At 41.2% G+C, this 15,428-nt stretch overlaps 1 protein-coding gene across 1 annotated transcript in view; it reads right to left on the bottom strand.

Annotated features, from left to right (window-relative positions):
* Positions 1–522: 522 nt before the first annotated feature.
* Positions 523–15,428, bottom strand: part of AP1S3 (adaptor related protein complex 1 subunit sigma 3) — a 29,242-nt gene continuing 14,336 nt past the window's right edge. Inside the window, exons 5-6 of the mRNA XM_069474100.1 lie at positions 5,733–5,870; positions 523–637 (exon numbers count right to left, since the gene is read on the bottom strand). Coding sequence (XP_069330201.1) covers positions 602–637; positions 5,733–5,870 — 174 coding nt within the window. The 3' untranslated portion in view covers positions 523–601. The remainder of the gene's footprint in view (positions 638–5,732; positions 5,871–15,428) is intronic.

Genomic DNA, 15,428 nt, shown 5'->3' with positions numbered 1-15,428 from the left:
GTTATTTTCTTTAATTTCAATTAGGAAAAAATAAATGAATTCAGGCCATTAAAATCAGATACATTGTATCTGAACTGAAATTACAGTATTATTAAGTGTATGAAAAATGTCTAGTATTCTGTATAAACTCTGAACTATTATCATAATTTTACATTATTATACAATTTAAAAAACTAAACTTTTAGAAAAAGTATTAATGATATGGTATTTCCTTTGCATTCAACATCAAGGATTATTAAAATATAGTTTTCAACCTGTCAGCAGAGGATCAAACGTAACAAAAATATATAGCAACTATTTTATCCAAATTAGCTTAAAAATATTACATGGAGTTAAAACATTGCAAACAAATATTGTCTATTGAGTTATGAAGCAGTTATTTTAAACACCCAGAGCCACAATAAGTACACATATACGGTACAATACAGACACAGTAATTATAAATATGTCAAACAACTTTAATTTCTGTTATTTAACAAAGAATCCCTTTAAGTTATTTTTGGCATGGTGCCAGAGGCTCTATCAAAAAACTGGATGCAAAGCATTGGTTATTTACAGGTTTACAATGTATAGCACTCGGAGTCTTCAAGTAGATGTACAGTTAAAAGGTAGGCTTGTTCATGTATTCTTCCATTGTCTGAAAGAGAACAATAAATTAGAACAATTTTCCCTTTAAACCTCAGACTGTGAAATCTTTTTCATTCTCTAACTTATTTATTTGCCATTGTTGAAAAGAAGTTTTCAAAAGTATACATGGACATAAATCTTTGCATTCGAATCAGGAAAGGTGGTTCAAAATCCCAGTATAATTTGTATACACATCCATATGGCTAGAATTAAATAACTTTTGACTGAGAAAAAGTTAAGCTTGATCATAGAACGGATGTCTGATAAGAGAAATGCAAAAGCGATAGTTGCCAAGATATCACTGTTGACTTAAGATAAATGTGTCTGCTAAAACCATCATGAAAGCCACATCCGGGCACATGTATCAGAAGTCTGAATTGTATTTGTATGACATATGCATTATTACATGTATTGTACAGAACACCTTTAATATAGTTATTGACAAGACATAAAAGATAAACTGACCATAATTCTTAAGAATTTCTGCCATGTGTTTTGAAAAGGCTTTCCTCCAAAGTATACAAATTATGTTTCTTCGTACTGTTTATCAGTTACCAAGTTTGCTATCATGCCACATGTGAGGCCGTAATTTTTTTCTAGCACTTTTTTGAAAAATCTTTGAGCAGACTCACAATTACAAGCAGAGTTCAAAGTCACGGTGATGTTGCAAACCCTATAGCATACAAGATGGATGGACTTTCTCCTACTATAAACGTATGTATTTATATAAAACCATGGCCCGGGGGTTGAATCAATAAGAGAGCTCAAGGGGGTAAGAAAGTCATCCTTAGGTAACACCCTGCCCTGCCTCTTTTGTTTGAGTCACCATCAGCTTCTTTAGCAATCAAGACTGGACTTGTTCTTAAAGCTTAAACCCCAGGGTAAGTGATGCATTTGAACCTACCAGGAAATACAGTGAATGGCATGCACCAAAGAGACCAAGGCCACTGGCCACACAAGATTGATCAAGGGATACAAGGGTTAGAAATAAGGTCTTCTAACTTGTTTTCACCAGCTCTGTTTAGAATTCCAGAACTCCTCTGCTGAAAATACTTGAGCTCAGTCATCCACATTTTCTTATAAAGCTCTTACCTCCTAAATGGGCACTGGCCCAAAGAGCCCCATTTCCCCTGCCCTGTATCTCCTCCTACAGACACTGCCCATGTCTCTTAACCTAGCAGAGGTATCAGACTGACCCATGCTGGTTTTGTGGAGTCTATATGGTTTAAAAAAAAGCACAAAGTTACAAATACAAAATCAGAGGCCGGGCGCGGTGGCTCACGCCTGTAATCCTAGCACTCTGGGAGGCCGAGGTGGGCGGATCGTTTGAGCTCAGGAGTTCGAGACCAGCCTGAGCAAGAGCGAGACCCCATCTCTACTAAAAATAGAAAGAAATTATATGGACAGCTAAAAATATATATAGAAAAAATTAGCCGGGCATGGTGGCGCATGCCTGTAGTCCCAGCTACTCAGGAGGCTGAGACAGGAGGATCGCTTGAGCTCAGGAGTTTGAGGTTGCTGTGAGCTAGGCTGACGCCACGGCACTCACTCTAGCCTGGGCAACAGAGTGAGACTCTGTCTCAAAAAAAAAAAAAAAAAAAAAAAATCAGGTATAAAGTTTATTTAGAATGAGAAAAAAAAAATGATGGCAGATTTTGAATTTTAAAAAGATGACAAATATCACAAAATACAAAACAGTCACGTTATTTTCATTAATTAATTGCTGTACACCCCTCTATCATACCTTATACTCATTGTATGGCTACATATCCTTTGCAGTTAAAATATCTTACTTTTGCAAGTTTAACAAAAACCCATGACCAGATGAGGGCACTGTTAGGCCCTTCCTGCAGCCTTGGAAGGGGCCTAAGCCAGTCAACAGCCCTAGAGTTGACACCTGGACAGCCTTGTGGTTCACTGGCCTCTAGTTATTGGCACAGCTCACACCACCAGATGACTCAGTCTGCTAAGTGCCACACTGGCTGCCCTGTCTGAGCTGAGCAGTCCTGTTACTCAAGTTACGTGAACCGATAATGTAAATGTTGATATTTTATTGAGCTTGCTACTTTAAGGGTTTGGAACAGATTTTTAAAGCTGGTACAATCTTAACTGCCCTCACCTTCACAAGAGGAGAGCTGGAGTCTACATCTTGGGACCTCTTTGGATCCACCTAGCTCTGCAGTGTTTCTTGTACATAAGGAGCAGTACCTGTTATGACTTGCTCCCGCATTATGGTTTGGCTTAGGTGTTAACATGGTTTATGCTTCTAAGGGTGCAGTATTGCAGTGCACCTACCATTTTGCAGGTATTCACTGCAGGATACGAGGTATGCTATTGCTGGAGCCCATGAAGTACCCACCACCTGACCTTTCCTGTTTGCTGGTCCCCCCTGGCCATCTCAGGAATTGCAACCTCTGCAGTTAATGACCACTATCTTCTTTATTTTCCTTCTAATAACTGTGCCATCGTCACATTGCTGTTACTCCCAAGTAAGTCACCCCACTCCCCAAAGAATTAAACTGCTCCTTTTTTCCCCTATGTCAGTGACTAGCTCCACTCCACTCAGAATAAGCTGTGTGTATTTGGAGATTTGATACTATATATCTTCTTACTAAATAGTAGGTAGGCACAGTTTTTTTTGTTTGTTTGTTTGTTTTTTAATTCTAAGAAACTCTTATTAACTTGTGGTTAGGAAAAATCCCCAGGGGCTACCTCAAGGTTTACAGTTGTTCTAACAGTTAAAACAATGTCACAAAGGCCTCCCTTGACCTTTAGTAACTACAAATACGTGCTTAGTTCCAAAGGACAGGAAGAAAAGAAAATAGTAATTTCTTTTCCTTTACAAAATTATATTATATGCTCCTATCCATTCTAACTTTTTCTGATATAGACTAGATATACAAAGTCAATCTTTCAAGGAGTTCCCCAAAAGATTCATTGATTTCACTAAGTGAGCACCAGAGCCCAGGAAAACACTAATAACAACACATCCTCTATTTGGCAGATGCTATTAATTCAATGAGAGCAATTTAGAGGGCATCCATGACATTGCCTGCTCACTTTGGGGACACGGGCTAAATGCAGGGTCCCCTGAGACCCACCCAACAAGACCTTCCACTCAGTCACCAGGAACATGAACTACCAATTAGTGTTTAACTGTGAAAGAGCTCACACTTGAAATACCTGTCCCCCAGATTGAAATGGAACCTGAAACACCAGATTCATGGCGCGCTCTTTAAAACTCTATTTCCTACAGAGGGGATTTCAAATTAATCCAGGTGTGTCTTGGCCCCAATTCAGGGAGCTTTAATTACTGAAGTGCCAAAGACCCTGTTAAGAGTCTGTTTCTCCTCTGAGGAGATTCCACAGTAAGGACCCCAAGGATAGAATTATAAATAGCCTCCACCCTCACCCCCCATGCCCACCCCCACTCGCAGCATATTTTAAGAAACGCTGTTCTGTAGAATTTCCAAGCCACTGATTTCTCAAGTACCTTGTAAAATTTCCTTCCTGTGGCATTTGGGGAGAGCCAGGTAAACATTGGAGAGTTTCAATGTATGTTTTGAGATGAAAACACCTCTAGTGATGAATGCATTGGCTTCCTAATAGGCACATGGAGGAACTCACAGGGACCCACTGGAATAGACCTCTTTCTCCATGCACATTCATCTGAGGACAGAGTCCCTCAGTGGGCAGGAGCAAGTAACCCGCTCAAAGATGTGCCAAAACAGTTGCTGGGACATCATGCCTACCAATGTTTTAACTTTTTTTTTTCCCTTGAGACAAAGTCTCACTCTGTTGCCTAGGCTAGAGTGCGGTGGTATCATCATAGTTCACAGCAACCTCACACTCCTGAGCCCAAGCAATCCTACTGCCTCAGCCTCCCTAGTAGCTGGGACTACAGGTGCATGCCACCATGCCTGGTTAATTTTTTTTTTTTTTTTTTTTCCTGTAGAGCCGGAGTCTTGCTCTTGTTCGCGCTGGTCTCAAACTCAAGTGATTGTCCTGCCTCAGCCTCCCAGAGTGCTAGGATTACAGGCGTGAGCCACTGCATCGGCCACATTGTTTTATTGACTTAATCAGCCTCTTATTTCCAAATAGCAGGAAGAATGGCTTTAACACCAATGTTTCAAAAGTACTTTACAATGCTCTGGATCCACTTGACCTACTGTTATGAAAATAAGAAGATGGAAAGACCCACTGATGCTGTGGAAAGAAGTACCTAGGGGTGGCAGAGCTGGGGTGGAACTCAGGCCCTCAGGCACCCGCTTGGGCTGGGGCTGGTCAGATCACTTCGTTTGGGAGGGCAAAGGTCAGTGGGGGGAACCACTCTTTCTCAGCGTCCTTGGGAGAACTGAAGGGGTTAATGTAAGCACGTTCCCTTATTAGGTAGGGTGCAAATCTGGGCTGCTTTTGAAAGAAAAGTCCCACTATATTTTATATAAAAATCACAGAGAATCAGCAGGACCAAATGGATGCTTCAGGGCTCATTTATACCTTGGCAAGCAAGCCTCAGTGTTCCCAATTTATTTATGCAAACAGGAGCACACACACAGCCTTCCCAGGAGGTGTAAGAAATTTTAATTAAAATGATAAATGCCGTCTTCAATAATAAAGCTCTAATATCCCTGGCAAATGAAATAACTATGTACTGCTATTCTCCTTTCCCAGGGCAGCACAGATATTTTAATGAAAGTCTTTTTATATAGCTCATAAAATTATTCTTGAAAAGAATAGCACAGAGCATTTGATAACCTTTTTGACAGTGAGGTATCCTCACACTAAAAAGCCCAGGCAGACATGAAAAGCCAAGACTCCGGAGCTGAATTGCCTGGATTCAGATCCTTATTCCACACTTGCAAGCTGTGTAAAATTGAGCAGGTCATGTAATGTCTTCACGTCTTAATTTATTCACCTGTAAAATGGGGGTAACAAGACTACCTACCTCTTAGAGTTGCTATGAGAATTAAATAAGCTAGTACATGCAAATGGCTTAGAAACTGTACCCGGGACACAGTGAGTGCTCAGTAAGTGTTGGCTAATATAATTATTAACACTACCATTATCATCATCATCATCATCTTGGCATGGGAAACTGTACTGACCTCTTGTAACATATCAGAGTCTTCAATGGCTTTGACAGCAGTTTTCTTGGATGTTTCCTGAATTTCTCCACCTATTATGAACTCGTCAAGGATGAAATAAGCCTTTTCAAAATTAAAGATAATATCCAGTTCACAGACCTGGTAGGACAAAAACAAATGTTTTGATAAACTTGCAGTTATGTCAGGGGAAACATATGCCAGTTTTCAAGTTTTTTCAATGTTTGCACCCACGTGGCATACCAAAGATAAAAATATCAGATGGCATTTTAAGGACAGGAAAATAGAACCAGGGAATTCCAGGCCTTTAATAAAAAGTAAAACCACATTCTATTAAAGCAAATCATGTCCTTAGATAATAATGTATTATGTTGCAACAAGAAATTTGAGACTCAGGAGAGGAACGAGGCCGCTCTGCACACGTGAACGGGGGCCCCAGCTGCTTTCCAGGCAGGAGGGCAGAGCTTCCTTTCTCCTCTCTGGTCTGTGAATCTTGGCTCCGAGCTTTAGGATTCTCTCAGCAGCTCACTCTTCAAAGGCAGATTAGCTCAATTGTGCTAATTTTTCTCAAAATTATGTCACAGGCCAGAGGTTCTCAAACTTCGGAGCACATCAGATTCATTCCAAAAGCTCATTAAAACACACACTGTGGGGGCCTCAACCCCAGCGTTTCTCATTCAGTAGGTCTGGGTAAGACCCAAGAGTTTGCTCTTCTAACAGGTTCCCCGGGGATGCGGCTGCTGGTCCAGGGAACTTCCCATCAAGAACCACTGTCGCAGACCAAAGCAGTCTCAGAGACTTGGGTATTTAACTGTAGCAAGTGGCAAGACCACAACCATAATCCAAATAAGGCTAATATCCAATGCCTCGACCAGACAGCTGTTCAGGCACTATCCTTGCTGTCTTCCTTCCTACTGATTCCTCCACTTGCTGACACTTCCCTTTTGCCTTCCACACCAGAACCCGCCCACCCAACTGGATGAAGCTGCCCTCCTAAAGCTCTGCTCTTTGGCAGTCTTCAGTTCTCCTCCACATTCACCTCTCTGCAGCATCTGAGACTCTTCACCAATCTGTTTGTTGAAAATTCTCTCCCTTGCTCCCTAGACTTTGGCAATGCCATTTAATGCCTGTTCTCCCCCTCCATCTCTGACAATTCCTCCTCAGACCCCCTGGATGATTCATCTCCCTTCTTTCTTGCATTTGTTTAAGAAATATTTACAGCATGCTTACAACATGTCCCCATCAGCAGAACAGGCAAACTTCTCTGCCCATGGTGCTTACATTCTAGTGATCTGATCCATCTTTTCCTTGAATATTCGTGTTCCTCAAGGGAGCCTCTTCTTTTTGCAAAACCCATATTCTCCCAGATAATCTCACTGACTCTCCAGAGCTATGTCCAGCATGCAGATGGCTCAACAATCCTAGATATTTAGTTCTGATCTCCCTCTGGGGTGCTAGTCCAATACTTTCACCTGCTAACTAGACATCTCTGTCTGCCTATTCCTCAATCCATGGCACAATGTCCCAAACCATTATCAAGCTTACCCTTTTTCCTTTAGTCCCTATTTTGCCTAGTAGTTGCAACTTCTAATTGCTTAAATCTAATTTATTCTAGAGTTCAACTTATTTTCCCCTCTCCCTCATTCACCTCCCTCCCTTAGTCTTATCTTTCTCCATTTGGTCACCAATTCCTATTGATTCTGTTGTTTAAATGAATCCTAAACCCTGCCTCTCTTCTCTGTCTTCACTGCCACTGTTCAGGCATACAACACCTCTCACTTGGACCACTGCAATGACCTTCTAGATGGTGGCTGTGCCTGTTCAAGGCCATGGACCACTAACCCTTCACTAAAATGCTGGTCTTGTGCCTCTCCTGTGTAAGGTCTTCCGTTCAGGACAAAGTGTAAGTCTTCAGCACAGCATGTACGAATCTTTACCAGGGCCCTGCTCTCTGGTTTCCCATGCCAGTGCTCATCCATGTGTCAGCTACACGTGCCACAAACTCACAGTGTTCTTTCATGCCTCTTTCCCTCGCACATTCCAGCAATTCTTGGAATGTTCCCCCAACTATTTTTTTCTTTATTCTCCTGCTGGCAAAACCAAACTCATTTTTGAAGGCCAAATTCAAATGTCAGGGGCAATTCCCCAAATCCTCTTTTCCCTGTTCAGATTTCACATCACTTCCTCTGGGTTCTCACTTACATCTTCTGTGCACTAGTTTATGCTTATATTTTGATCACTAATCACTCCCTCTGCACTGTGGGCTCAGGGCAGAGACCCTGTCTGCGTCATCTTTAAATCCCTGGTATCTGGCACATAGTAGGACGCAATCAATGTCTGTAGGACAAAATGAGCCACCACCATTTAGGCCTTGTTTCTATTATACTGGGGATTAATGGCTTCCCTGATAATTCTCTGATTCTACTGAATACTGTAACTTTACATAAAATAAATGTCCATATTTTAGCAAATTGCTCCATATATTTACAAGTTAGGTCCATAAACTTGCAGATTCCACAAAGAACATAGTTTATGTTGACAGCATATATCATACTTTATTTAAATAATTCCTTTATGAATATGGATGGACTTTTGGTTGTTTCCAATTTCTGTTATAAATAATGCTGCCATAATTTTTGTTGTTCATCTATATTATTGTACACTAATTTGAGTATAGCATGGGAATAAATTTCTTGTGGAATTGTTAGGTCAAAGAATTTATACATTTAAAATTGATAAATACTACAGTTTGGTCCTCCAAAATAGTCTATAAAACTTACAAATTCTAGTTAACAGTGAGAATGAATACCTATTTATCCATACCATCACCAGTAACAGGTATTATCTCTTAATTTTCAGATGAACATTAATTAAATTTGCATCTCCCTGCTTGCTAGTGAGGCTGTACATCTTATTAGATGTGTATTGGCCTTTTCCATTTCATGCCTTGTCTATGAATTGCTTCTTGAAGGCTTTGTTTTTTTGGTTGTGATATTTATCTTAGGGATTTTCAAAAATTCTTCCTGTATCATGGAGACTATCTCCTTTCCTGCCTGTTACATACATTGCAAATATTTGCTATGTAGGAGTTGGAAAGAATGAGGTAGATTTACATGGACAGACATGGAAAGGGCTCCAAGATAGACTTGGACGGGAAAAACAGAAAGTTGCAGAGTATATGCATAATGCAATCCCACTTATTTTTTTAATTGTGTATGTCTAGAAGAATATGTTAAAAATATGCATTATTTTGAAATTTTAAACAATATATATAAACAAAAAACATGACAGTAGCTCAAACATCTATGCACATGAAAGAAGGTATGAGAAATAGCAGTTACCAGAGGTCAGAGGAGGCAGAAGTCAGGAGTTATAGTAGCAATAACGGAGGAACCTCAGAGTTCAAGGCAGGTGTAGACCAGGAATCCCAAGACAGACAGGAGCCTCATTAGGAGAAATCATCAGTTAGAATCCTGCAAAGTGAACCTGACAGACACTAATGCTAGTTCTCTAGGAACTTCTTATACCTTACTCTGAGAGCAGTAACCCATCCCCGGGCCCGTAGGGCCCTCTGGCAGCCATATTAATTTATTGCACTTAGTTTCAAAGGATGAGGATAAGGTAAGGTAGCATGCAGAGTCAGATACACACAAAACACACACGCACACCCCTTGCTATATAGCTGCTATCTCTAGATCATAAGAGAAATGGATGTACCAGTTCCATTGGTTTTACAGAGAATGTTACAAAAAAGCAACTATTTCATATGTAGCAACTCCAAAGTGCCATTCTATTGTTATTCTTTGAGTCTACTCCATGGTTATTCTCGAACCATCTGAGAATATGAATAGAAAACATCCAGGAGAATCATATACCAAATTCATGTTTCTTCAGCCACTGCCTAAGTACTCAAATACTTCTAAATTCCACCTTAAGGTTTTGTCCCAGTACACTGAAAAAATGTCTTTTTGCTCAAGTGACTGCACTCCCTCTGATCATGCAAACACACATGCTTCCTCCTCCCTCACCGTGTTAATAAACACATGAGCATCTTTTATGCTCTCAGGTGTCTAGATTCTAGAAAAGCTTACAAAAGGCAGAAACTGATCATTTAACTTTATCTTCAATTTCCTAGCCTTGTGCTTTACTATAATTTGGCTTGAGGTTCTTTTCTTACAGCATACATGGTGTAGTGAGATTATTTCTGGCATTTCACCAACTAAATCCTTCTGGACAGAGTCTAAGAAACACCTGTTTCAATTCTGTTCTAAAGTGAACACAAAAAGTTTCAAGTTCCTATGGTAAATGTTTCAGATAATAAGAAACTATATAAATACTATAAAACTACATAAAAAATAAAAATAATTATAATGCAAGGTACAACTATATAGCAATTAATGATTTTTTAAATATTGCTACCACTCTATCTCTTTGCCCCTCACAGCAGCCCCATGAGGTTAACAAAGTAAGTACTTCTTTTAACCTTTTTTGAGGGTCATTTTTCTCATCTGTAAAATGGAGATACATGATGGGCCCCAAATCATTGATCTGGTGAGCAAGTGAGCTGACATCAGCATCTACCTGCAGGACTCAGAGTGCCCCTCCTTTTACAATACAGAAACTCTCTAAGTCAAGTTCAAAAACTGTCTGGGGCACCAACATCCACACACTCTGAGGACGTCAGTAAGAATTCACATTACTGTCTGTAATGGGAAACTATGGCAGGTATCTAAATCCTCAAACAGATCCTTATCTACTGTGAGACTCTGAGGCATTTCCTCTGAGCCTCTATAAATTGGAGTTAATGCTACTTACTGAAGATCGAAAGATTAACTAGTTAATCCGTGTAAATCTCCTTGGAATTGAAAAGTGCTAAAAAAATACATAACTTAAATTAGTAGCCAGAGATTTTGATTCACCTGTCTTTGGAAGATAATATTTTCCAGTGTTATAAGAGAAGCTCAGTACAAAGTTTTCCCTTGGATAATATAAGGGCAGCATCCAAGAAAAGCTTTAGTATTAACACAAGAAGAAAAGAAAACCAAAGAGAAATATACTATTCCTGAGATGATGTCAATGAGAATCAGACTGGAAGGCTTTGCTCATCACTATTAATTAATAAGAACTGAACATCTACTGGGCATATAGCCTTGGCTTGCTCTTAGCTGCTCTTAACTTAGTGAAAGATTCATAGAATTTTTTAGTGAATTACATTTTGGTACATGACAGAGATAGAGCTTCCAAAGGTATAAAAAAATAGGATGGAAAATTAATGTTGAACTAGGAATTCATTCTGATTCTCCTTATGCTTTAACTGGGCTTAGCATTGGTGAAGGTCACTCAAATTCACTCAAGAAAGCAACATGCTCTGAAATATCTGAAATTTGATCAGATAGATTGAGATCAAAATTCAGGCCCAATTCACACTATCACACTTGGTTTAATCTAGGAAAATGCAACAGGTCAAACCAGAGTTCAGAAGTGAGGAAGAAAAGGCAGGTTATGGGAAAGCCCAGACGTAGGAAAACTTCTTCAGGCCCTTGCAAAAGGCCAAGTCTGCAGTTTATTTCAAAAGTAGCAAAATGTAAGCATTCATTTGAATTATAGAAAGTATTAAATTAAATAACATCATATTTGAAAATATGCTATTATATGTTTGCAAATTTCTCTTTAAAAAATGAAAATGGGGGGAGGGGCAAGATGGCTGACTAGAGACATCTCTTGCTGGACTGTCCCAGAGGAAAGGAGGGTTTCAGATGAAGGAGAGGGGAGAGGGGATGCAGCTCAGGTGTAGACAGATCATAGAGAGAAGTGCTGGAGCCTGTGGGGGACCTCACAGAGGAAAACTGCAAAGCAGAGAAGGAAGAGGCTACAGGACAAAAAGATGTTGGTGAGGACCAAGCCCAGAGAAGCTCAGAGTCCAGTGAAGGGCTAAGGGAGAATCCCTTTCTCCTTCCCACACTCCTTCCGTGATTAGGGGGCTACCACGTAACTTGGAAGCTTTACCACCCCCACGAGCCCAAGCACTGTGACAACCACATAGTTGTGGGGAGAACTTGCGTGATCCCAGAGCTCAGACATTCCATGCAGGGTTCCCCTCTAAGGACAGTCCCCTGACAGACCAGACAGTGGCTTTCTCCCGCTCAGAGTCCCGTCCTTCCCCACCCCTCCCCCACCCCTGCCCCCAGAAGAGCAGTTTGAGCCAAGAATTTGGTGAGTGGTCACCTCTCCCCAGCTGGCATGTTCTCCAGTCTGAGGTTCCCCCAGAGCGTGGGGCCCACGCCACTCCCCTTGAGGACCTGCAGTGGACCTGGGGTGCCCAATCTGGGAACTCCCCGCCCGCCAGCATTTCTCAGAGACACACGCTAGCAGGTCAGACACACAAGCCGGATCCTGACCTGCGTCAGGATCCAACCCCATGACTCAAGCAGGTTGCTGGAGGACACAGGCGGGAGGCTTGGAGGCTGGACTCAGGAGGTGAGAGAGCCCACATGGATGGAACCGATGGAAGAACACTGTCGGGCTCCAAGACTTGGCAATCTGGGAGAGCACCCATCCACCCCCCACAGGAAAGCCACGCTGTCGGACTAGGCAGGTCCGCCGGCAGGGAAGGTCACAGCCTGCAGTGCCATAAGCAACCAAGCACAGCAAGCTCAGGTGCCCTGGCTGTCAGGGAATTGTGGCCCCTCCTTCAGGAGCAGCCTTCCTGGTCTGGAGAGCCTGCCTTGACCCTCCTCCCAGTGGCTCCCCCTAGTGGCCAGGAAAACAACCTCTGAGCCCTGCTGAAGGGTTGCAAAGCCTTCCAGGCTCGCACAACCTAACCACACCCTGCCTCGCTCTTCTAGCCACCTCTGCTGTAGTGGAGAACAAATAACCCCTGAGGGGCTACAGAGCCCCTCCTAAAGCCTGGGGCACTCAAGTGCTCCACCTGAGGGACTAGAGCTTACCACAGGCACAAAAGAACATCCCTACAGTTGGCTCTTCCTGCAAGCATCAACCACTAACAGGAAGAACAACTTTATAGCTCATTACAGCATCTACCAAATCAATCCAACAGGGCGTAGCTGCTCCCCACCCACAAGTATCATCCACCATCTCAGAGATTAAGCTGGGGATCCCAATGCAATTCACACCGATGGAAGAGATGAAGATAGCAGGATAGACGTAAACCGAGGAGACACTGTTCTTTAGGTGAGAAACAAAAGTTACAGGAAGCTTAATCTGTCCACTGAAGACCTCTGGGATGATGGAGGAGCTGCTCAGAGTCTGTGCGGAGACATTCCACTGGAAAGCACGTGCAGCAGAAATCCAGTGCCTGCCAATCCCAGGTTTCTGCAACCAGCAACATCTTGAACACTCTGGTACATGGAGCCAAGTCTGCTCATGGCCCAGCCTTCCAGAAGTAGCCTTTGCCTCACCCCCACCAGGCCAGGGAGGGAACAGATGCTCCCCTGTGCCATGTCCAGTGACTGGGGGCCAACCGTGCCTCCTTCATGGCATGGGAGCTGTACAGAGGATGAGCCTCAGATACCACAGGCACCACTTGGGAAGCCTGGGGTGACTGCCTCATCGGGTCCTAGATGTGGGGGGAGAACTTTGGCAGACCAGCAGCTCCAGGGCCCCTACACAGGCCCTGGGCCACCAACAAAAAGAAGCCAAACAGTATTTCAGGAAATCAACGAAAAAAATGAAAAAGTCACTAGAGAGTTAGACAACATAAGAAAGGATATAACAGAACTTAAGAAATGAAAGAGTCATTTAGGGAATTTCAAACACAGCAGAAAGCTTTAACAACAGGCTAAACTAAGGAGAAGAAAGAATGTTAGAGCTTGAGGACAAGGCTTTCAAGACAACCCAGTCTTTCAAAGAGGCAGAGAAGAGTATAAAAGAGAGGCAGTCATTCAGAGAGGCAAAGAAGAGTATTAAAAAGTCCAAACAATCACTGAGAGAGATATGGGACTATGTGAAGCAAACTAATTATACTACAAGGCCATAGTAACCAAAACAGCATGGTATTGGTACAAAAATAGAGACATAGACCAATGGAACAGAACAGAGAACCAAAACATAAAACCATCTACCTGAAACCAACTGATTTGTCATGAAGCAGACAACAATGTACACTGAGGAAAAAAGCCCTATTCAATAAATGGTGCTGGAAAAATTGGATAACCACATGCAGAAGAATGAAACAGGAGCCATACCTCTCACCACTCACAAATATTAATTCAAGATGGATAAAAGACTTAGATCTAAGGCATGAAATTGTAAGAATTCTAGAGGAAAATGTAGGAAAAACTTGTCTGGATATCAGCCAAGGCAAAGAATTTATAACTAAGACCCCAGTGGCATGATGGCAACAACGAAAATTAGTAAATGGGATTTTATTAAACTAAAAACCTTATGCACAGCTGAGGAAACAATCAACAGAGCAATCAGACAACCTACAGAATGGAAGAAAATATTTACATGCTGTATATCCCATAAAGGACTAATAACCAGAATTTACAAAGGACTCAAGCAAATCAGCAAGGAAAAAACAAATAACCCCTTCAAAAAGTGGGCAAAAGACATGAACAAAAGCTTGTCAAAAGAAGAAAGACAAAATAAAATAAAAATAAAAAAAATAAAAATATGCAAATATGCTTAATGTCACTAATCATCAGGGAAATGCAAATTAAAATCACAATGAGATATCACCTTACTCCAGTTAGAATGGCATTTATTAACAAGTCCAAAAACAATGGATGCTGGCATGGATACAGAGGGAAAAGGAACGCTTCTATACTGTTGGTGGGACTGCAAATTAGTACAACCTCTATGGAAAACAGTTTGGAGATTCCTCAAAGAACTAAAAGTAGACCTACCATTTGATTTAGCAATCCCATTACTGGGTATTTACCCAAAGGAAAAAAAGACTTTTCATCAAAAAGATACCTGCACTCAAATGTTTATTACAACACAACTTCCAATTGCAAAGATTGGAATCAACCCAAGTGCCCATCAATTCATGCATGGATTAATAAAATGTGGTACATGTAATATATACCATAGAGTACTACTCAGCCATAAAAAAAGATTAATTAATACCTTTTGCAACAATCTGGATGGGACTGGAGACCATTCTCCTAAGTGAAGTATCTCAGAAATTGGAAAACAAACACCACATGTACTCACTATTAATTTGGAACTAACCAATAAACACACATGTGCACAGAGGGAAGTAAAACTCAGTGGAAATCAACCAGGGGGAAGGGGGAGGAGGGCAAAGGAATAAGCCAATTTAAAAGTTACTATGAACACTATTTGGGTGACAGGCACACCTTTAGCCAGGACTCAAGCATTACAAACATGATCCATGTAACTTAAAACATTTGTACCCCCTTAATATTTTCAAATTAAAAAAAAATGAAAATAAATTTAGTATACCAGGAGAAGGAGAAATAAAAGCTGGTCTAGCTGTCTTATTATTTCTATATATTGACCAACAACCTGAAATCCAGGAAGCAGGGATTTGTTTTGTAACATCATTTACACGGGAGAAAAAAAAAAAAAGGAAGGAAGAAAAATTCTTTTAGAAATCTTTTGAGTGCTCAGCCTTATAAAAAGTGTTACCACAAATCTGATAAACTCAACCAATCTGCAAATACTGCTCATTCCATTAAAGAGAATGCAGAAAACTCTTCTGGAAGCAAATTC

The sequence above is a fragment of the Eulemur rufifrons genome, chromosome 1 (assembly GCF_041146395.1).
Source record: "Eulemur rufifrons isolate Redbay chromosome 1, OSU_ERuf_1, whole genome shotgun sequence".
NCBI lineage: Eukaryota > Metazoa > Chordata > Mammalia > Primates > Lemuridae > Eulemur > Eulemur rufifrons.
Note: the sequence above shows the minus strand (reverse complement) of the source record. Positions and strands in the feature narration are given on the sequence as shown.